Here is a 24348-nt window from a genome sequence, read left to right as displayed (position 1 = left end):
CTAACATGAACAATGATAGGCTTTGAGTCGGGATGAAACAGTATGACAATTTCCAGTGATTAGAATTACCGGTATAGTTAAAGGCCTACTGAAACCCACTACTACCGACCACGTTTATACATCAATGATGAAATATTAACATTGCAACACATGCCAATACGGCCTTTTTAGTTTACTAAATTGCAATTTTAAATTTACCGCTAAGTGTCGTGTTGAAAACGTCGCGGTATGATGACACATATGATGACGCGTGCGTTTGACGTCTCGGGTTGTAGCAGACATTATTTTCCAGCCCGATCCAAGCTATAAGTAGTCTGCTTTAATCGCATAATTACACAGTATTCTGGACATCTGTGTTGCTGAATCTTTTGCAATTTGTTATAATTAATAATGGAGAAAGATGGAGGTGGGAAGCTTTTAGCCTTTAGCCACACAAATACAGCCGGAGTTTCCTTGTTTAAAATTCCCGAAGGTGAAGCTTTACTATGGAACAGAGCGGTCAAGCGAACATGGATCCCGACCACATGTCACTTGGCAGGTTTCGGTGAGAAAATTGTGGTAATAAGTTGGCTCTTACCGGAGTTATGAGCGGAGCCTGCGTCCTCCTGCAGCTGCTGCGGACTATTACCTCCTACCACCGGAGACACTGGCGGTCACCACACCCGTGGCCACACCCCTCCGACTAATCTCACTAAAACACTAGTAACACAAATGGCAGATAAGAGATTTTCCAGAATTATCCTAGTAAATGTGTCTAATACCATCTGAATCGTTCTCACTGCAATCGCCTTTTTTTTTTCTAGTCCTTCACTCTCAATATCCTCATCCACAAATCTTTCATCCTCGCTCAAATTAATGGGGAAATTGTCGCTTTCTCAGTCCGAATCGCTCTAGCTGCTGGTGGCTATGATTGTAAACAATGTGAGGAGCTCTACAACCCGTGACGTCACGCGCACATCGTCTGCTACTTCCGGTAAAGGCAAGGCTTTTTTATTAGCGACCAAAAGTTGCGAACTTTATCGTCGATGTTCTATACTAAATCCTTTCAGCAAAAATATGGCAATATCGCGAAATGATCAAGTATGACACATAGAATGGACCTGCTATCCCCGTTTAAATAAGAAAATATCTTTTCAGTAGGCCTTTAATGTAGAGATATGCCGATCCCGATCAGTATCGGACGATTTTTGCGGAAAAAATATATGTGATCGCTAATGCGGATTTATACCTTTTTAAAGCGGATCACGAACACAGATTGCCTCAGCCTGAGACTGTATTTTATTTTTATTCCCGAGGCTGACAACCGTCTTTATTATGCGTCTCCATACGCATTTGCATGCAAATAAACTGTATTTCTTAGTATCTTAAGTATCATATCAAGTATCCATTATCACTGTAAAATTAGGCTGAACATGTTGCACAAGAGCTTTAAATGACAGGAAATAAGTGCCTCATAAAGTTTAAGAAGTGTAGATGGAAATATGTTTCGCAGAAAATAAGCGGATATTAGCGCTGTGAATCTTTGGCTACCACATAATTGGATTCAATTCTTAAGGGTAACAATTCGATTCAGAATCGTTTTTTGAATCAAAACAATTTTTGATTCAAAATCAATACTTCCAAAACACTGTTCTATAATTAACTACATTACTCCATGAAATATATAAACAGCACTGAGACATTTCAAAATTACTTTTTGTTGAATACATTTCTACCCAAACAAAGTGGTTGGTCGGAACAGATTTGAAAAATTAAAACAATTCAAAAACATAAGCATATTTTTTTTAATCGAATTAAAAAACGTTTAATTGATTAAATACGGTAATTATTGAACATATTACAGTTATGAACATGGCTGTTACTACATTACATGCAGGATGTAAATAAAACGTTGATCAAGGGTTTTGAAGCTGTTTTAGAGGTTTTAGAAGGCTAAAATAGTGAGACTCGTTAGCCGCATCTTGCAACACATTTTGTGTTATTAATGCGTGAAACTGGTATCTAAACATGGAAGTGTAGCTCCTCTCCTCTGAATGCAAGTGCTCCAACAGCAATTGCACTCATTCTGTATTCCTACAAAATAATTTTTTCGATCGTCATAAAAGCAGTTATTGATCAAATATTTATTTGGAATCTAGAATTAAATTCCACCAGCTCAGAAGCAATGCACCAGCAGCAAAAGCTCGCCAGCTCAATATGTCAATATACTGTAGGAGCATAAGATAGTTAGCTCTGTGTGATCAATGCTCCACTAAAAATAATTTGTCAGCGTTAGCAGTTATAATAACAATTTTGCTGATACTTGGTTAATATTCCGGTCATGACAATTAAATGAAATATTGACAGCGGTTTTTGGATGTTTTTTTAGCGGGTTTTAGGTGTGGAATGGTCGACTCCCATTGGCTGCATTCTTAGCCACCTTGTACTTGCTATATTTTACAACTTAGAATGCATAAAAAAGAACAACATATGTGTTCTTGTCTTACATAGCGATTGTAAATGGCAGGCACTATATTTTTTAAAGTGCATATCCCATTTAAAAGGTGCAGTTCCCACAGAATTCGGTTCACAGAGATGCTCAATAAAATAGAAAATAAAAAAAAATTGGAACAAAAAGAGCATAATAAAATAAACAAAACACAATGTTCTACAATCAGTTAGTAACATGTTATGCAGGATCAAATTTGCTGCAAATATCTCTTCGCTGACCCTGGACTGGTCCAAATCAGTTTGATTACTGGCAATATTTGGAACAACTCCTAGGATGCTTACGTTCATGCTTATCTAACTGCTTTACAAAGAGTACATGTCGGCCAGGTGGGGCTACTTCCTGTAGAGTGCAAATGTCCAGAAAGCGACATTATGAGTGGAGTTCCTCCAGGGAAAGTCTCCACCTTCATAAGGAATGTGTTTACATAGCGAGTTCCAGCTCCACAGATTAAAAACTATTGCAAAAAGGAAGATAGGTATACCCCTAAAATAGTCACTTAATGACCAAAATAAATAAAAAAGTAACCTGGAAAAAACGTAGCAATGTAAAAATTGTCAAAACTGTAGTTATTTAAGCATTTTGACTGTGAATGTACATTTTAGTCCCCAAAAGTAGCTATCATTGGTAAACAAGCGCTCCTTGTGGAGTTCCTGGTGGTAAGATGGGTAAAAAAGACAGTGACCTCAGATAGACGATCAAGTTTGAGCATGCACAGGAACTCTTTTCCGCTATGCAAGGGTGCGTAACGAGAAAAAAAAAAAAACTTTCCGCAACTTCCTGTTGCACATGCACATCACATGCTTGTTATGGAGGAACACGGAAAGCTCTTCCAGCACCGGGCCTATACAGTCAGACCAGACTCTATACAATCAGCAAACATTAGCAATGCACTTGACACTCGAAAAATTGTATTTTAGAAATAAATTAATCATCTAAACTGAAATGCGTGTTTGAATCAAATCTGGATTTCAGCCAAATGTTCTGTATAAAATAAAATAAAAAAATCAAATGAAACTTTTTCCCAAGGTACAGTACATATTTTGCCAGGCAAGCATATTCCACCAGTAAAAGTATTTTAATCATATCTGGTTATTTTCTGTTGAAACATGTTTCTATCTGCACTTCTGCTAAAATGTGTGAGCACGTATTCTTCTGTTGTTCGGCTACTTAACATTAGTTTTTGACAATACTACAAATGTGTGTATCGATCCAACACCAAGTAGTTACAGGAGCAGTGCAGGTCATACTAATACTGATACAATAGAGCATTGAATGATTCCATTTTTTGATCACAATTATAATCAGACAAAATCCCATGATGGTAGCGTTAATATGCCGATTATTTTTGGTTATTATTTCCTACTATTGGCTATGACTTAAATGAGTGGTTCTCAAACATATTTCCTCAAGTACCACCTCAGAAAACACTTGGCTCTCCAAGTACCACCATAATCACCTACATTAAATTCCAGTAGCGTAGGAGGCCTAATTACTCATTAAAAACCAGGTATTCAACAAGTATATTCAACATTTTTGGCCACTGTAACATTGCACACAGTTTGAACAGTAACACTGTGTTTGAGTATAGGAAGTTAAAACTATACTTTAATCAAGTGATTTTTTGGCGTACATTTCTGTTCTACATCGTAGTGTGCTGGGGGGGGCAGTACATCTAAGAAGGTCAGCTCCAGACAGGAGAAACTGATCGGACGGGCTGGTTCTACAATCGGAATAAAACTGGACTCACTGGTGTCGGTGGCAGAGAAGAGGACTGTGGAAAAACTAGTGAGCATCCTGGATGATGCCAGTCACCCTCTGCGTAGCGTTATCAGTAGCCAGAGGAGCCTGTTCAGTGATAGACTGCTTCCTCCCAAGTGCAGGACTAATAGACTCAAAAACTCCTTTGTCCCACACGCCATTAGACTGTACAACTCCTCTCTGGGGAGGGGGGCGGGGGGTACAAGGAAGACAGGGGATGCAAAACAATAACAGTGCAATACTTTTTCATAACATGGTCACTACTGCCTAGTTTCTCTTGTTATAATCTTATTTTACTGTTATATGTTTATTCCCATTGCTGCTTCTTATTTTTAATCTTATTGTAATATTTTTCTATTTTGTTTCCATTTATACCCCCATTATTTACTTTTTAAATTGATCTCAACTCTGTACACTGCTGCTGGAATTTTAATTTTCCTGAAGGAATCAATAAAGTACCATCTATCTATCTACCAATAGATTGAGCCTGCGTACCATAGTTTGAGAATCACTGATTTGGATATGGATCTAACCACTGTGGCCTCAACTTTATACTATACGACCTGGTAGAGGTCTAGCTTGGGGTTAACACATCCTCCTACAGTGTGTAGTGTAGCAAGTTTAGTTATCCTCGTCCTCAGGGATGATACTTGTAAGAAACTTAGTTTATTTGCTGCCTTGCAGGTGGGAAATGTTGACTTAGTGACTTTGCACTGTGGAGGGACATTAGCCATGAGCAAGAATGTAACAATGCGTTGAGGACGGGTTTGTTCGCTTGTCGCTGTCAAATTTGCGGCACAGAGCTAGAATGAGTCATCATGCATTAGCACGATGTAATGATAGTATTAAAAGCTCTATCGTGGGCCAAATGTATATCATTTAAATATTGTATACCCCGCAGCTCTATTTTGAATGTGCCAATGTCATTGCTCCTATTGCTTTTTACATTAGTAGCAGCAGAGGGATTGTCAGTGTGTCAATTATGCTGCTCCACATTGTGCTTCTTAATAAATATGTTTTTGCATTAAAAAATATTACTAAAAGCAGCTGTTATGATGACATGCAGAGACACGGAGGATGTTAAAAAGCATGCTGTAGCAGGACAGTCAGGTTTTGAGGTGTCCTGGGCAACCCATGAGGCCTGAATTTTATAAATGTTTGTAGTTACTCTTAACGATTAATCAAAGCTACAGAATATGAATCAAAACTTTTATCTAATCAAATAAACAATTTACCAAAGTAATAGTTGCAGTCCTTGTTGCTATAGTCCATGTTTTTGATGACTTTGTTGGCATTAAGTCTTTGTGAGTGCAGCCTTTAGTTCCTTTATAGCTGAGATGACACAAATTCAAAATGTCTCTCGTTACTTGATGTCTGTGATACAAAATTGGGGGTGAGGAAATAGCCAATTCTCAGATATGCCGCGATTAAAAGACGTGGACCATTTTGAATCGATGGACAAACGTCCAAATGTCGATTATTTAAGAGTGTCAAATGAAGTAAGACGCTTCCAAAATGCAGAACTACACGGAGCAAAACACAGCAGGAAATGAGAAGCCATGCCAACAGCTTACCTATCTTGAATGTAAAGTAGTGAAACAAACACGTCAACACAGGAGAAAATCAGATATAATAACAGATAAATAAATAGGAGAAAGAATAATATCCACAATAGGGATGTAACAATAAACAATAATGAAAACCGTTGTAAAACTCCCGAAAGTATACCCTTTTAAAATAAAATAATCCAATAACTGTGATGATGACGGCTTGACTGGCGAGTCGGTGACAGCTCGCTAGCGTAAATGTTAACATGAAAACAAGAGCCATTGACATATTTACCCATTAAGAAACATCATACCCCAATCTAAACTTATACAAACACATTGTCTGATCAACTAAGCTATTCATTTGTGCACATTGAACCTACACTCTCTGCTCTCTTAGGCTATATCTACACTAAGTCGGATAACCCCTTAAACGAATAATTATTTAGCCTAAGCCCCGTTTCAGCCAGACTAAACCAGCATTTAATGTCCCATTTTTTTACAAGTGCGCCGTGTATTTCCTGAATCTTTGGCTCTTAGCTCTGTATGGATTCATTGATCGTTTACAAACTGAGTTCGGAGAGGAAGTGACGCCAGAAAGAACGCGCCCCACACCGGAAGTGACGTCAGAAAGAACTTGCCACAGCCAGCTTCATAATAAAGCGGTTTCGTAACTCGGAGCTAACCACTGGAAATATGGAGGAGAGTCATCCAGACATGCCCGTGTTTCTCATTCTTCTACATGTACAGACGCTTGTGGAAATCCGACATGAATACCTTAAGAGAAAGCGATTGCCGTTATTTGGGATACAACACTTTTCAGATTGCAATAGAACTTTCCAATGTCGAGGTCTGCTGTGATTCTACATACCGGAAAACTCAGCCCCTTTGTCTAAGGGGAGTCAACGAGAATGAAGCCTTCCGTGGATGTGATAAAAAAAAAAAGGTAACGTGTGCTGGCCATCGAGGGAAGACTAACCACGGGAAATGGCGAATGCTTTTGGACTGGCAAAGCAGATTGTATCAGTTATTGTACGCCATTTATGTCGCGGACTCAACGTCTGGGTCCAGAGTATATAACGTCACCAAAAACGAATGGACAATGAAGGTGAAGGTAAAAGAGTGAGTCGTGTCCTGACCAGATATATAGATCCCTAGATTTAACGACCATTTAACTTAAATGACAATTGTGTGTGTGTAGACAAGGATAAAGTTAGGTGGGATTTACGCTGGATAACTTTAGCTGGCTTAGTGTAAACGGGGCCTTAGAACAGAGAGAACGTTCTATATGCAGAGAAATATGAGACAGAGATGTGTTTACGGTGCATTTAAAGACTGCTGAACAAAGTAAGACGCCAAAACACCTGCCAGAAATAATAAACAATAATAGATTTTTTTGTTACACACTTTACACTTAAATAAACTAATATTTAAAACAATAAAAGCCTAGCCATTAAAACAGATACAATACTAAGACTATACCCCTATCAGTGTAGCATCCATCCATTTTCTAACGCTAGTCCCTTTTGGGGCTGCGGGAGGTGCTGGAGCCTATCTCAGCTGCATTCGGGCGGTAGGCAGTGTACACCATGGACAAGTTGCCATCTCATCGCAGGGCCAACACAGATAGACAGACAACATTCATGCTCACATTCACAACAATTTAGTGTTGCCAATGAACCTATCCCCAGGTGCATGTTTTTGGAGGTGGGAGGAACCCGGAGCACCCAGAGCACCCGGCGGGGACCCATGCAGTCACGGGGGGAACATGCAAACTCCACACAGAGGGATTCTGAGTAAAGGATCGAACCCAGGACCTTCGTATTGTGAGCATATAAAACGCAAAACATGCAAAATGGTGGGTTCTCGAACTTTGTCAATTTATTTTAGATATATTGAAAAAAAACTCTTAAAAAGATTTCTGTGTTTTGTATAAGTACTTTTTGAGCACATTCAACAATACTGTGATAATAACAATAACCGAGATAATTTTGGTCACGAGAACCGTGATATGAAATTTTCCTATCGTTACATCCATAATCCGAACAGTGCGACAACACTGCAAGTCATAGATATGAATGAGTATGAATGACACAATAAATTATGAGATACATCAGCAACCAAAGGAGAAGCCTTACATGCATTTACATCAATTAAAGATGCATGAATAATCAAGTTATAATCGAATCTTAGCCCATGAATAGTAAATAGTCGCCAATATCCGTATTATAAATAAAGTTGGTATGGTATGGTATAGTATGGGTAATTATTTATTTGAGGTAAAATGAGTTTGAAAACCTTCCGGATTTATGCAAAAACACTGACGGTCGCAAGAGATCACTGAGATAAATACCAAGACAAATACGTCCAGCACTATGTATCCCTACCAAGATGATTGCCATCTTTACATTTCTGCTACCAGACAACTGTTCATACCCCAAAAAATAGAACCATAGAACAGAACAAGTGATAGATTGAAAACCGAAGACTTTTCACAGAAAGGGAAGAAACGTAACGCTTCACTAATCCTAAATCCCAGGCTGCAGATGCTGGATTACACAACTGCACTGTGAAGCTTAAACTCAAACATACCATAGATGTTTTGTAGTCAACATAGAGGCGGGATGTGGTCGACTTGCTTCCTGCACTGGTGTTGCATACAAAAGGTGGGCAATATCAGTATCAACTGTTTGCCCACATTTGACATGTATCTTATTTTTTTCAAATTGTACCCAGACCTCATTCATATGTGGTCCTTAAGATTTAAACCATATGGACGTCTTTAATCATGGTCATCCTGACCATAATTGTCATGGTTATTATTATCCTGGTATTGTTCAATGTGCTCAAAAAGCTTGTAGGTTCAATGTACACAATTCAATATCTTAGTTTTTCAAACATCAATGCTTTCATAGAAGTTTAGACTGGGGTATGTCCTTTCTTAGTAAGGAAGGACGGCCCAGTTTCTGGCTTTCCTATTAGCGAGCTAGTGCCAGTCAGTCCATGTGCAATTATCAATTACAGTTTTTAGATAATTTTTATCTAAAATGTAATACTGACCGTCGAGAGTTTTAGCTGAAACAAATAACAAAATGTAACAAATGTGCTGCTTTTAAATAGTAATTTGGTCCAATAATATTTAAATATTTACTGCATAACAAATTAATTTACATCCCTAAATTAGAAAAATATACTAAATAATAAATGTTGCACAGACCACGTAACTTTCTCTGTTTACATTTTCACACTTTGCACAATTTTGTTACACTTTATTAACCATTTCTTACATATTGCATTTTTTGGCACCTTCGTTTAAAGAGGTTTTTGTAAAGTGTTTATTGTGATTTTAAAATTGTGTTTACCTTTTTGTTTTGATAACTGAGATCATAATCGGAAAAAAGTTGCACCTAAAATAAAAATGGCAAAATGAATTTGTTTTTTCCGGGTCCATATTTTCCATATGTCATAAAAAAATCAATAATTATCTATAATCGACCAAAATAAAAAACTCATATTGTGATACATTTTTCACCCATATCGCCCGAACCCTAACAGTAACTGAACGCTACGACATTTCCCCACACTACGGAATCAACTGACGGTCAAAAAAGAGTCAGGCCCCGTTAAACTAATTGGAATTGCAGCAACAAACTTTCCCACCGGCACACATGAAGTTTAAAATAGCAGCTTAAACCGAAACATGAACACGAGGATGGCGTCACTAGCATAAATGCTACATGGACAGCAAACAGAGGACAACAAACTATGTTGGCTGAGTTTATCTGCGTTTGTAAAAAATAAATTAAACAATGCCTTGTCGAAATGGACAGCCACTGCACATAGGACATTACCATCTGAGAGGACCAAGTGCTGCAAGATGTGGTTCATGTTGCCAACTAACGTCGTACAAACTAGAGGTGGTTTGTACAAAAATACAGCGCAGTCGTCTGAAAAAGTAAGTAAGCTTGTTTGTGTAACTGAGGGTTTGTAATTATAAAAGACAGACCATAACGAGGGAATCGAGAGACACGTTCTTTATTGACAAAAGTCATATCTCTTGTCAACACACTGGCTTCTCGTCAAGACACCTTCTCTCTCTCTCACACACATACAGATTGACACACACACACGCACACACTCTTTGCATCCCACTAATAGCACGACACGTCACATCCGGTCCAACATCGCCAACAAAATTAAAAATAGCTTACATTTGTTCAAACTAAGGAAGAGTAAATGCACATGTAAATGTTGCACTATGTAAAGCGCACCATTTGCATATATTGTTTATGAGTATCTACATGACGTTATCTATTAATATACTGTACATCTGTACCGAGTTTGCTATATTATTGCAGAGTCTTTAAAAATTAGCACTTAATTCTTACTATAGGAGGGTTGCATATGACGTCACATTCATTTTTCTTCTTGGCGGCTCAAGCAGTTTGAGCATAGCATTTGAAACAAGTGAGAATAAATGTAGAGTTTGAGCAGAAAATATTACCGTTCTGTTCTGAGGTGTTCCAGTCATTCCAAAAGTAATAAAAGTAAGGAAAAAAACGAAAGTGCATCAAAGGAAATGGCTCTTAAAAATATCACTTTCATCAATCGTACCGCTCGTGTCTGCAACGATCACTTTGTAAAATGTTCGTTTGAACATTTGATTTGTGTGGGAAACTCTCTGTAATGCCTTTGAGTTTATTCTCAACTATATTAGTAGTGTTTGAGAGCAGAATTAAACAAAGAAAAGACAGTAGATTGGATAAGTTATTTTGTTATTGCAATGCCTAAATATAACTACTTAGACCTGGTTGTGCAAATAAACTAACATTATGTTAAGTCTGAGTAACAAATATTGGGATTGTTGGTCCTATCCACCGTATTTTCATTGTCCATTTTCATAACAAAAACTAAAAGCTTAGTTGTTGTTGTGCAGGAAAACCAACTGCTTTATTAGACACGGACATTACACGGTCTGTGTGAATAATTTATGGTGATTTAACCCCCAATTCCAACCCTTGATGCTGAGTGCCAAGCAGGGAGACAATGGGTCCCATTTTTTTATAGTCTTTGGTATGACACGGTCGGGGTTTGAACTCACAACCTACCGATCTCAGGGTGGACACTCTAACCACTAGGCCACTGAGTATAATACAGGACAAGAAAGTAAACTTGAGTGTTTAACAAGACAAATGCACTTTTTCTGTCGTAGCGTGGACCCCTGTCTCTCCTGTTATCGTGGACTTAAGGGAAGTAGGAAGGCGTGTCCAACGCATATATAGAGACAGGTGTCACATCACAGCAATTATTGCATTAGGAGGGACAACGAGACAATGGTTCCATATAGGGCTGGGCAATATATATCGAATATACTCAATATATCGCGGGTTTGTCTCTGTGCGATATAGAAAATGACTATATCGTGAGTATTCGAGTATACGTTCTCACACAGTTTTTAGCTGCATGCATTACACTACAGGCGTTTGTCACTCTTTCTTGTCTCTTCTTCTCACAGAGACATAAAACAAGCACACATTGTTACATACAGTAAGCCACATACTGTCGCGCATGCAACGTCATGTGCTCTCGCGGAGCAGAGAGGTAGCAGAGAGGAATGTACCATAGGTAAAGTTAGCTGTGGCAGCTAAATTCTGTGACAGGTGGTGCGAGCAGAGCGGTGCGAGTGGTAAAACGAGAGAAAGAATGTGCGAATCTGGTAACAAGTAGAGGAAGAAGAATTCATTCCCAAGCAAAACAGCACGGAGTCCATCGTCTGGCGGTGGTTTGGCTTCAAAGGAAGATGTTGATCAGACAACCGTAATATGTCAAGTATGCAGCACTACTAATTTGTAGCATCATTTGAAAAGTCACCCGCTAGAGCCTGGGTGTCAAACTCTGGCCCGCGGGCCAAACCTGGCCCGCCGTTTAATTTCATTTGGCCTTTGAGGCAATATCAAATTAACATTAGAGCTGGCCCGCCTGTAACACCAAATTCACCGCTAATACTCATGCTTGCTAACCCTACCGATTTTCCCGGGAGACTCCCGAAGTTTAGTGTCCTTCCCGAAAATCTCCCTGGGCAACCATTCTCCCGATTTTCACCCGGACAACAATATTGGGAGCGTGCCTTTAACGTCCTCTACAACATATCGTCACGTCCTCTTTTCCTCCATATAAACAGCGTGTTGGCCAAGTCACATAATATATGCGGCTTTCACACGCACATAAGCGAATGCCATGCATACTTGGTCAACAGCCATACAGGTCACACTGAGGGTGGCCGTATAAACAACTTTAACATTGTTACAAATATGCGCCACACTGTGAACCCACACCAAACAAGAATGACAAAACACATTTTGGGAGAACAACCGCACCGTAACACAACATAAACACAACAGAACAAATACCCAGAACCCCTTGATGCACTAACTCTTCCAGAAAGCTACAATATACACCCCCCGCTACCACCAAACCCCGATCACCTCATTTTTATTTTATTTTCAAATTTATTAGCCTGTGGAAAAAGTTAATGTTTATATTTACCTCAGAAGGCTGCAAATAGAAAAGAGGCATTAATTTTTTTAATTACATTTTATTTTATATACCACTGATGTTTTTTCGTTTGTTTTTTGAAAGTTGATTTTGCACTATCACGTTATATAAGCTCTGCCTGTTCCATGGGAGGAAGCCCGAGTCCCTGGAGGGAACCCACGCATTCACGGGGAGAACATGCAAACTTCACACAGAAAGATCTCGAGCCCGGGATTGAACCCAGGATTACTCAGGACCTTCATATTGTGAGGGAGATGCACTAACCTCTGGTCCACCATGCTGCCTTGCTTGTTCAATATTCATTGCAAAACTTGTTTGGGTCCCTATTAAAAGGTTAATTTGTTCAACCTTGGCCCGCGGCTTTGTTCAGTTTTAAATTTTGGCCCACTCTGTATTTGAGTTTGACACCCCTGCGCTAGAGAATGAAGAGTGCTTGAAACTCCGCATTTCAACATCCCGGCCGGTGCCACACCCACAAAGTGCTGAAGCAACCTGCACATCAACACCATCTCCACATCACCACCGTATGAACAAAAGGGGTTCTGGGTATTTGTTCTGTTGTGTTTTTGTTGCGTTACGGTGCGGATGTTCTCCCGAAATGTGCTTGTCATTTTTGTTTGGTGCGGGTTCACGGTGTGGCGCATATTTGTAACAGTGTTAAAGTTGTTTATACGACAACCCTCAGTGTGACCTGTATGGCTGTTTACCAAGTATGCCTTGTGTGTGAAAAGCCATAGATATTATGTGATTGGGCCGGCATGCAAAAGCAGTGCCTTTAAGGTTTATTGGCGCTCCTGTCTATATCCGTGTACCACTCCGTACAGCGGCGTTTTAAAAAGTCATACATTTTTGAAACCGATGCAGAGACACCGACCTCTATTTAATAACACAACTTTAACATTTGACAACCAAACAATTAAACAAGGCGACTCGGTAAAGAATCTGGGCATTGTCTTTGACCCAACTCTCTTGTTTGAGTCACACATTAAGAATGTTACTAAAACGGCCTTCTTTCATCTCCGTAATATCGCTAAAATTCGCCCCATTTTGTCTGCTAGTGACGCCGAGATCAGTATCCATGCGTTTGTTATGTCTTGTCTCGATTACTGTAACGTATTATTTCCGGGTCTCCCCATGTCTAGCATTAAAAGATTACAGTTGGTACAAAATGCGGCTGCTAGACTTTTGACAAGAACAAGAAAGTTTGATCACATTACGCCTGTACTGGCTCACCTGCACTGGCTTCCTGTGCACTTAAGATGTGACTTTAAGGTTTTACTACTTACGTATAAAATACTACACGGTCTAACTCCAGCCTATTTTGCTGATTGTATTGTACCATATGTCCCGGCAAGAAATCTGCGTTCAAAGGACTCCGGCTTATTAGTGATTCCCAGAGCCCAAAAAAAGTCTGCGGGCTATAGAGCGTTTTCCGTTCGGGCTCCAGTACTCTGGAATGCCCTCCCGGTAACAGTTTGAGCTGCTACCTCAGTAGAAACATTTAAGTCTCACCTTAAAACTCATTTGTATACTCTAGCCTTTAAATAGACCCCCTTTTTAGACCAGTTGATCTGCCGTTTCTTCTATTTTTCTCCTCTGTCCCCTCTCTCTTGTGGAGAGGGTCCGGTCCGGTGGCCATGGATGAAGTACTGGCTGTCCAGAGTCGGGACGCAGGATGGACCGCTCGCCTGTGTATCGGCTGGGGACATCTCTGCGCATCTGATCCGCCTCCGCTTGGGATGGTTTCCTGTTGGCTCCACTATGGACGAGACTCTCAATACTGTGTTGGATCTACTTTGGACTGGACTCTCCCGGTTGTGTTGGATCCACTATGGATTGAACTTTCACAGTATCATGTTAGACCCGCTCTACATCCATTGCTTTCGGTCCCCGCATCTACTTTGTTTAGCAATCAAGAATATTTCATTGGTTTTTACCCTGTGATGAGGTGGCGACTTGTCCAGGGTGTACGCCACCTTCCGCCCGATCGTAGCTGAGATAGGCCCAAGCACCACCCATGACCCCGGTAGAAAATGGATGGATTATCCTTCTTTGTCGGGACATTATTGACTGTCATGTACGGATATACTTTGTGGACGCTGTCACGCCAAATTTCTTCCCTCTACAAAAACCTTCCCCCCCCATTTACTTCCGGGGTCATGATTAATACAGATGTTTTGTTAACACTATATTATAAAAATATATTGCTATATTATAAAAATAGACGTTTTGTTAACGCTATATTATAAAAAAAATGTAAAAAATGAAAAACAATTTACAAACACAAGCTATGGGATGACGTGAGAGGAAACGTGAGGAAACGTGACCCCGGAAGTAAATATGTCATCCCATAGCTTGTGTTTGTAAATTGTTTTTTGAATTTTATTTTTTATAATATAGCGTTAACAAAACGTCTGTATTTTTATAATATAGGGTTACATTTTTATAATATAGCGTTAACAAAATGTCTGTATTAATCATGACCCCGGAAGTACCGAAATACCATGAATTGATTAACGTGGACCCCGACTTAAACAAGTTGAAAAACTTATTCGGGTGTTACCATTTAGTGTTCAATTGTACGGAATATGTACTGTACTGTGCAATCTACTAATAAAAGTATCAATCAATCAATCAATCAAAGTAAATGGGGGGGAAGATTTTTGAAGGGGGGAAGAAATTTGGCGTGACAACACCGTCGTTGCTCCGCAGTAAGTCTTTGCTGTCGTCCAGCATTCTGGTTTTGTTTAATTTGTAGTACAGTTTTAGTTTTGTTCCGCATTGCCTTCCCTAAGCTTCAATGCCCTTTCTTAGGGGCACTCACTTTTTGTTTATTTTTTTGTTTAAGCATTAAATACCTTTTGTATCTTCACACTGCCTCCTGCTTTTTCCAATATCTACAAAGTATCAAGGAATGTTCCTTTTATTCAGTTCCTCTATATCAGGGGAGTCAAACTCAAATACAGAGTGGGCCAAAATTCTAAACTGAACAAAGCCGCTGGCCAAAGTTGGCCAAATTAACCTTTTAATAGGGACCCAAACAAGTTTTGCATTGAATATTGAACAAGCAAGGCTTATATAACTTTATAGTGACATGCAAAATCGAGTTCTGTTGGTAGCGGGGGTGTATACTGTAGCGTCCCGGAAGAGTTAGTGCTGCAAGGGTTTCTGGGTATTTGTTCTGTTGTATTTATGTTGTGTTACGGTGCGAATGTTCTCCCGAAATGTGTTTGTCATTCTTGTTTGAAGTGGGTTCACAGTGTGGTGTTAAAGTTGTTTATACGGCCACCCTCAGTGTGACCTGTATGGCTGTTGACCAAGTATGCATTGCATTCACTTGTGAGTGTGTAGAAGCCGCATATATTACGTGACTGGGCCGGCACGCTGTTTGCATGGAGTAAAAGCGGACGTGACAACAGGTTGTAGAGGATGCTGAAAGCAGTACCATTAAGGCACGCCGTCAATATTGTATTCCCGGTGGAAAGTCGGGAGAATGGTTGCCCCGGGAGATTTGCGGCGGAGGCACTGAAATTCGGGATTCTCCTGGAAAAATCAGGAGGGTTGGCAACTATGAGAATTAGCGTTGAATGCGGTGATACAGCGGCACCGCCACTGTATAATACCGGCGGGCCAGCTCTAATGTTAATTTATTATTGCCTCAAGGGCCAAATGAAATTACACGGCAGGCCAAATTTGACACCCATGCTCTATATCAGGGGTGCCCATTACGTCGATCGCGAGCTACCAGTCGACCGCGGGGGGTGTGTCAGTCGATCTCCAGCCAGGCTTTTAAAAAAAATAGACCTAAAAATTAGTGATCATCAATCTTCACCAAGACGTCACTTAAATGACATTCACGGTACCGGAGGGTCTTGTGAGATAACGCTGGCTGCTGCAAAATCATTATTAATAAAAATGACCGAGAGGAAGGCGAGAAACACTTTTTATTTCAACAGACTCTCGCGCCGTACCTTCCGTCAAAACTCTAAAGGCCGACTGCACATTTCCTGTCTTCACAATAAAAGCCCTGCTTCATGCTGCCTGCGCTAACTAAATACAGAGTCTCGGAAAACAGGCGTGCACAAGCGAACCCTCAGAAAGCTGGCGTGCACAAGTGATGTGCACGCCAGCTTTCCGAGACTCTTATTTTGTTAGCGCAGGCAGCATGAAGCAGGGCTTTTATTGTGAAGATAGGAAATGTGCAGTCGGCCTTTAGAGTTTTGACGGAAGGGACGGCGCGAAAGTCTGTTGAAATAAAAAGCGTTTATCGCCTTCCTCTCTGTCATTTTTTCATAATAATGAACTGGCAGCAGCCAGCGTCATCTCACAAGACCCTCGGGTGCCGTGAATGTCAATCAAGCAAGCTACGGAATTTGCCGCCAATGTTTTTCTTGTAAAGTGTATGGAAGCTGGATGAATTAGATGCCAAAAACCAACCACTTTCATGTGGTATTGTACAGAAAGGACAACTTTTTTTCTCCTCCATTTGAAAATGTGGGCGTTATCATCATTACTGTCTGATTCCAATCAATGCAAGTCATCAGAATCAGGTAATACACCAACTTATATTCTGGTCTTTGTGAAAGAAAGACATATATATGTGTTACACATGCTTGTATTATCATTAAACACAATTAACTTGTCTACAAATGTCTCTTTCATAAGTAAATAAATATAAATGATATATATAAATGAAGTAGATCCCCTCGAGTTGGTCAATTGAAAAGTAGCTCGCCTGCAGAAAAAGTGTGGGCACCCCTGCTCTATATCAATAGGCTATCACCTATTGATATGGGAGAGTATTACACGGTTACTCTAGAAAACACTGACACATCATTTGAAGACTACAATTACTGGTTTACAAAAAACATTTTTTTACCCCAAATAGGTGAACTTAGATCATCTCCCACGGCACACCAGACTGTAGCTCACGGCACACTAGTGTGCCGCAGCACAGTGGTTGAGAAACACTGCTTTAGCAGACAGCGTTAGCCGGTGCTAGCGAGCTAACTGCTGGTGTGTGCCATATGTAGCATTAGTGTGTGTGTGTCCGGGCTAAGGTCACTCACAGGATGCCGGAGCAGGAGGTGCAGACGAAGGAGCCCACCGTCATGTTGGCATAGGTGGGACCGCGCTGGTCGCAGTCAAAGCACTTTCTGTTGGCAGGCAAACTCGTCATTTCCCTCAGCATCTTCAGGTGTTTCTCCTCTTGCTTTCGCTTCGCACTTGCCGCCATGATGAGGTCTACACAGAACACGATTCGATTAGAAATATTTTTTTTTAAAAAGGCTAAGGCGACGTTTTTTTTGTTGTTGTTTTTTAAAAAAAAAAAGAACACAAATAAAATGTGTGTGCTTGTTTCGAGGTTGCTGACCCGTTTAGCAGACAAGGAGGGGAGGGGAAGGGCGGGAGGTTGCTCCAACAAGGAGTTTGATGGTGCGTTCAGGTTCGCATGGCAAGGCGGAATTTAACATTGTTCATTTGATATCCAACTCACGAAATTGACCTGTCCAACATTAAGTAGCAGCAATATTACCTTTACATAATTCGACCACACTTTGCTCCGTGCCATGATTATGACGTAAGCTATACGCGGTAAACTACACACAATGACGTGGGCATTTAGAGATCTTCCGAGGCGCTGGAATGCAGCACAAGACGTCAGCACAGGGCTGTAGTTGGAGCAAGATAAAAATCCTACTCGTTACTTTCGCATTCGCTACTGTACGTGATGTGATATCAAACGTGTGTAAATATTGTCTGACTCGAAAATTCAATTCTTCATTATAGTGAGGTTCAATCAATCAATGTTTATTTATACAGCCCTAAATCACCAGTGTCTCAAAGGGCTGCACATCCTCGGTAGAGCCCACATAAGGGCAAGGAAAACTCGGTGACAGTGACAATGATGACTATGAGAAACCTTGGAGAGGACCGCATATGTGGGCAACCCCCCTGCCCCTAGGGCAGTGGTTCTCAACCTTTTTTCAGTGATGTACCCCCTGTGAACATTTTTTTAATTCAAGTACTCCCAATCAGGGCAAAGCATTTTTGGTTGAAAAAAAGAGATAAAGAAGTAAAATACAGCACTATGTCATCGGTTTCTGATTCATTAAATTGTATGACAGTGCAAAATATTGCTCATTTGTAGTGGTCTTTTTTAACTATCCGGCTTCCTCCCACTTCCAAAGACATGCACCTGGGGATAGGTTGATTGGCAACACTAAATTGGCCCTAGTGTGTGAATGTGAGTGTGAATGTTGTCTGTCTATCTGTGTTGGCCCTGCGATGAGGTGGCGACTTGTCCAGGGTGTACCCCGCCTTTCGCCCGATTGTAGCTGAGATAGGCGCCAGCGCCCCCCGCGACCCCGAAAGGGAATAAGCGGTAGAAAATGGATGGATGGATGGATGGACAGAAAGATATAAAAATAACTAAAAACTTTTTGAAAAATAAACAAGTGATTAAATTATAAAAAAAGATTTCTACACATGGAAGTAATCATGAACTTAATGTGCCCTCTTTGGGGATTGTAATAGAGATCCATCTGGATTCATGAACTTAATTATAAAAATGTCTTTCCAAAAAAAATAATTTTTAACATCATTATTTATGGAACATGTCCACAAAAAATCTAGCTGTCAACGCTGATTATTGCATTGTTGTATTTTTTTCACAGTTTATGAACTTTCATTCATATTTTTTGAAGTATTATTCAATAAATACATTTATAGAGGAATTTTGAACTGTTGCTATTTTTTTTAGAATATTTTTTAAAAATCTCACGTAACCTTGGCATACCTTCAAGTACCCCCAGGGGTACGCGTACCCCCATTTGAGAACCACTGCCCTAGGGGACCAAAAGCAATGGATGTCGAGCGGGCCTAACATGATACTGTGAAAGTCCAATCCATAGTAGATCCAACACAACTGTGAGAGTCCAGTCCAAAGTGGATCCAACACAGTAGCGAGAGTCCTGACCATAGTGGAGCCAACAGGAAACCATCCCAAGCGGAGGTGGATCAGCAGTGCAGAGATGTCCCCAGCCGATACACAGGCGAGCGATCCATCCTGGGTCCCGACTCTGGACAGCCAGTACTTCATCCATGGCCACCGGACCTGACCACCTCCACAAGTGAGAGTGGGACAGAGGAGAAAAATAGAAGAAGCGGCAGATCAACTGGTCTAAAAAGGGGGTCTATTTAAAGGCTAGAGTATGCAAATGAGTTTTAAGGTGAGACTTAAATGCTTCTACTGAGGTAGCATCTCAAACTGTTACCGGGAGGTCATTCCAGAGTTCTGTAACCAGACTTTTTTTGGGCTAGTTTGACCCTTTTGTTTTTCACTCTTCCGAAATAAGCAGCGTCATCTTGCGGGTAAACTGTAATCCATCCATCTTCTTCCGCTTATCTGAGGTCGGGTCGCGGGGGCAGCAGCCTAAGCAGGGAAGCCCAGACTTTCCTCTCCCCAGCCACTTCGTCCAGCGCTTCCCGGGGGATCCCGAGGCGTTCCCAGACCAACCGGGAGACATAGTCTTCCCAACGTGTCCTGGGTCTTCCCCGTAGCCTCCTACGGGTTGGATGTGACCGAAACACCTCCCTAGGGAGGCGTTCGGGTGGCATCCTGACCAGATGCCCGAACCACCTCATCTGGCTCCTCTCGATGTGGAGGAGCAGCGGCTTTACTTTGAGTTCCTCCCGAATGGCAGAACTTCTCACCCTATCTGTAAGGGAGAGACCCGCCACCCGGCAGAGCAAACTCGATCATTTCGGCCGCTTGTACCTGTGATCTTGTCCTTTCGGTCATAACCCAAAGCTCATGACCATAGGTGAGGATGGGAACGTAGATCGGCCGGTAAATTGAGAGGTTTACCTTCCGGCTCAGCTTCTTCACCACAACGGATCGATGCAGCATCCGCATTACTGTTACACAGACTGTTAATCAGCTTGTCAAAATCTCCCCAAACTTGTCCTAATCGTTTGTGCTGCATTTTTCTCCAACTATTATAGTTGTCATGTTATTAATATTTTATGAATCATGACTCGCCCCATAAAATGTTAATGACGTAATTATAATAGAAAAGACAGAAAATGTAGCACATACAACTGGGACAGGATTGGCGGGCTGAGGACGTGACTCATCGGAAAATGTTTTATGAACCGTAATGGCGCAATTTTTTTTTGCCTTTAAAAAAAAAAAATTAGAACTCTACGGTAAAACACTCTCTATCTCTAACAACCAAAAACCTGTGAAAACAATGATGCTGTGTTCCAAATTTAAGTTATTTACTGAGCTTGTGTAAAACTATGGCTTAGCACTTTGTTTACATATATATATATATATATATATACATATATATATATATATATATATATATATATATATATATATTTTATATGTATATATTTTGCATTCTATTTTAGTTACTTTATTGAGTTTACAACCCCCTGGCGCTGTTTTTTCCTATTTTGATTATTATTATATCTCAATTGTTTGTAAATGTTGCAATTTATAAATAAAGGTTTATAAAATAAAAAATAAATTAAAAAAAAGCTGTAATGGCGCAAATGATTGGGACAAGCTAGGGGAGATTTTGACATGATAGATTGTTTAATTGTGTATATATTTTTTTCATGTAACTCAAAGTCTACAACAGGGGTCCCCAAAATCCAGCCAGCAGGAAGTCCCAAGTTGAAAAAATATTTATTATTATAATGTTTTCTTTTTGTAGTCTGTCCTTTTTAATCCTTTTTCTACCGCTTGTTACTCTCGGCGTCTCGTTGCCTCTCAGGCAAATTGTCTAAAAATGCATTTTCCCATCGATAAAGTGACATCATCGCGCTCAGAATATACATACATATATATATATATATATATATATATATATATATATATGTATATATATATATATACATATATATGTATATATATATACATATATATGTATATATATATATATACATATATATATGTATATATATATACATATATATATATGTATATATATATACATATATATATATGTAAAATATATATATATATATATGTAAAATATATATATGTATATATATATATGTCTATATATATGTATATATATATAGACATATATATATGTATATGTAAAATCTCCTGACGATTGAGGGAACCCCTCATGAAACAGTTCTGTGGAGATGAAGTAGTCTTGTGAATTTTCCCACACATACATATTGCGCTCTACCACGGTATTGAGCACTATTCTCTGGATAATCCAATTAAGACATATATATATATATATATATATATGTGTGTGTGTATGTATGCAATTGAATCCAGTTAGCAGTGGGGCTGGCGTAATTAGAACTGATTTGATTGATTGATTTATTAGCAGATTGCACAGTACAGTACATATTCCGTACAATTGACCACTAAATGGTAACACCCGAATAAGTTTTTCAACTGGTTTAAGTCGGGTTCCATGTTAATCAATTCATGGTAATTCATCATAAGATGGTATTTCCAATGACATGCATATGAAATTCGAACGATGAAATAAAACACATCGAGACCGGTGATTGTCAAACTGTGGTACGCGTACCGGGCCTCTTCTCGTCGTACGCCAAATAATCACTTAAATATTCAAACATAGTGTTAATGTTTAAACTGTGTGGGATGTTACAACGGCCAAAATATTTAATATAGTTGTGAAAAAAAACCTCTGCCTTGTTTTTAATGAATATTTACGCCTACTACTGTAATGTATTTTATTGTTGGTCATTATGGTGGTACTTGGTAAAAAAAAATTCGAGAAGCACCAATCCAGACAAATCAAAATAATGCACATGGTATATACTGTATGTACACATACTGTACAACATAATCATTATTGCTAAAATAGTGTTTTAAGTGTATTGCAGGCCATATTAGGTTCTGAAGGGAAGCTCATAGACATAGACCAAGTAGATAACACACATACTTTATTCCAAGTGAACAAAATTGCATCACGACTACCATTGCAATTCCAATTTATATTATGTACACTGGAGGTTCAATACAAAAATCATGAGATTTTTTAAGTTTAAATATTTTCCCAAAATGTATATTAAACATACAACTTGTTCAGGGTATATAGCAGGCCTCGGCAAATCAAGGCCCGGGGACTACATGCGGCCCGTTTAGTTTTTCAATCTGGCCCGCCGGACATTCCCAAATAATTGTTTTTAATCTTTAAAACGGAAGGTGTAGCTGCCATCGTGATGTGCAGTGATGTTTTCTAATGACTGTAAGTCTTCAACTATACAAAGTATTTCAATGGTAGGAATCTGCACTTATGGATGATGTACCAGTTACTATGGTAATCTAATTAGTTACTATTGTCATCTACATCACAGCAGCTCAGAGGAGGCACCAAGCAGTGTGGGCGGGAAGCGTTTCCACAGACGCGGAAGGAGATTTTCACAACAACGCGGAAGGGGTTTTTCACAACAAAGTTCTAAAGTTTAGTGATATATAGAATAGAATAGAATAGAATAGAAAATACTTTATTGATCCCTGGGGAAATTCAGCAAATATCAGATATATCAGACTGTAGGTGGGGTTCATTTTTACCCTTCGCGCTCATATTTCAGTTTCTTGCATTTTTGTTGTGTTTCAACTGATTGTAAAATATATCGATCGAAAGGCGGTGTGACGTTCATATTTTGTCAATATTCAGTGTTTTATCGTTCATAGAAAAAAATAAAATTCCATTATGTTTTTTAAGGCGGCCTGTCATAACGTTTTTAGCATTCAGTCAGAAATTATTGTGAGGTTTTGTATTAGTGTTCCTAAAAATAGATACAACGGCCAACAGACACATTTTTTTCCCTAAATGTGGCCCACGAGTCAAAATAATTGCCCAGACCTGGTATATGGTGACATTTAAAGCCCACAAGGCAATGACCATGGTCCAAAAAAGACAAATTATTTGGCCAATATTGATAATGGAAGACAGTTTTTGTTGAAGTTTTATTAACTGCTGCTGACCGACTGAAGTAAAGGCTGCTCATGCTGTGGTTTGGCGGTGAAGTCCATGGGTCTGCGGTTCCCAGTGTAGCCGTAGAGTTTCCGCAGGGCGACGCGGGCTGCCTCCTCCTCTGCCGCAGCCAGTGTCTCGCCTGGACCATGAGCCAGGAGCTTCTTATCACTGAAAAGAGCAGAGATAGAATAAATCAAATGTGAACTTCAACATGATTGATAGAAAAACAAAATCAGACACATACCTGTACAAACCAACAAAATACAGCGGCAGGACGGTGCTGGACCCGGCAGACCTAATGAGGCGGGGCTCTGGAAGAGGAATGTTCCTTTTATTCAGTTCCTCTACCAAAAGTCCCATGGGATTGATTACAGTCCACATATCGAACAGGTCTTTTCCTATCAGCTGGGACACCAGGAAGTCCTAAGAACAAGGATAAAGGGGTGTGTGAGTAGATAAATAGATTTTAAGACAGTTAAAGTTCTGATCAGATGGCTATGCTGTATGGTCTGCGCTCTTGTGTCCTCTTTTGTGTTATTGTTTTTGTGTGAGTTTTTTTTGTTTTTGGTTTCAAGCCCTTTGAGGACGGCGCAACAAGCGGTGCCACTTTTGAAACTTCTCTTTTGGGACTTTTTAGTACTTTTGGATCTTCCTGCATGAGCCTTTTGGCCAAGTTTGCACCGGAGACCAAAAGCTGGCTCTTTGCCACACCGAGGTCCATGTGGTGAGACTGGAGAAGACGGGGACCAAGCGACAGATGGGGCTGCAGGGCTAGCGTTGTGCGTCAAAACGGACGAATTTCACAAAGTTGAATGTACCGGACACTTCGGCCTTCCTTGACCGGGGGTCGGCAACCAAAAATGTTGAAATACACATATTGACCCAAAAAAAAAAAAAAAATCTGTCTGGAGCCACAAAAAAATCAAAGAGTATTATAATGAAAGCAAAGCATGATATGTCCATATACATATTCGCAAAAACAGGGGTTTCGGTTCGGAGGTGTGCC

The 24348-nt window shown here is 39.9% G+C and overlaps 2 protein-coding genes across 6 annotated transcripts in view; both read right to left on the bottom strand.

The window, feature by feature from the left end:
- Nucleotides 1-17758, bottom strand: part of agfg1a (ArfGAP with FG repeats 1a) — a 45826-nt gene extending 28068 nt beyond the window's left edge. For 2 of the 5 annotated variants that reach the window (XM_061919033.1, XM_061919035.1), the window contains exon 1: nucleotides 17421-17757. In XM_061919033.1, coding sequence (XP_061775017.1) covers nucleotides 17421-17587 — 167 coding nt within the window. In that variant the 5' untranslated portion in view covers nucleotides 17588-17757. Of the gene's footprint in view, nucleotides 1-17420 lie in introns of all 5 variants that reach the window. The other 3 variants (XM_061919036.1, XM_061919037.1, XM_061919034.1) reach the window with 2 other exon arrangements.
- A 4527-nt stretch (nucleotides 17759-22285) lies between these two features.
- The window catches only part of mrpl44 (mitochondrial ribosomal protein L44), a 9697-nt gene continuing 7634 nt past the window's right edge, over nucleotides 22286-24348 (bottom strand). The window contains exons 3-4 of the mRNA XM_061919032.1: nucleotides 23587-23765; nucleotides 22286-23510 (exon numbers count right to left, since the gene is read on the bottom strand). Of these exons, the coding sequence (XP_061775016.1) occupies nucleotides 23336-23510; nucleotides 23587-23765 (354 nt within the window). The 3' untranslated portion in view covers nucleotides 22286-23335. The remainder of the gene's footprint in view (nucleotides 23511-23586; nucleotides 23766-24348) is intronic.

This window comes from Nerophis ophidion, linkage group LG13 (assembly GCF_033978795.1).
Source record: "Nerophis ophidion isolate RoL-2023_Sa linkage group LG13, RoL_Noph_v1.0, whole genome shotgun sequence".
Lineage (NCBI taxonomy): Eukaryota > Metazoa > Chordata > Actinopteri > Syngnathiformes > Syngnathidae > Nerophis > Nerophis ophidion.
Note: the sequence above shows the minus strand (reverse complement) of the source record. Positions and strands in the feature narration are given on the sequence as shown.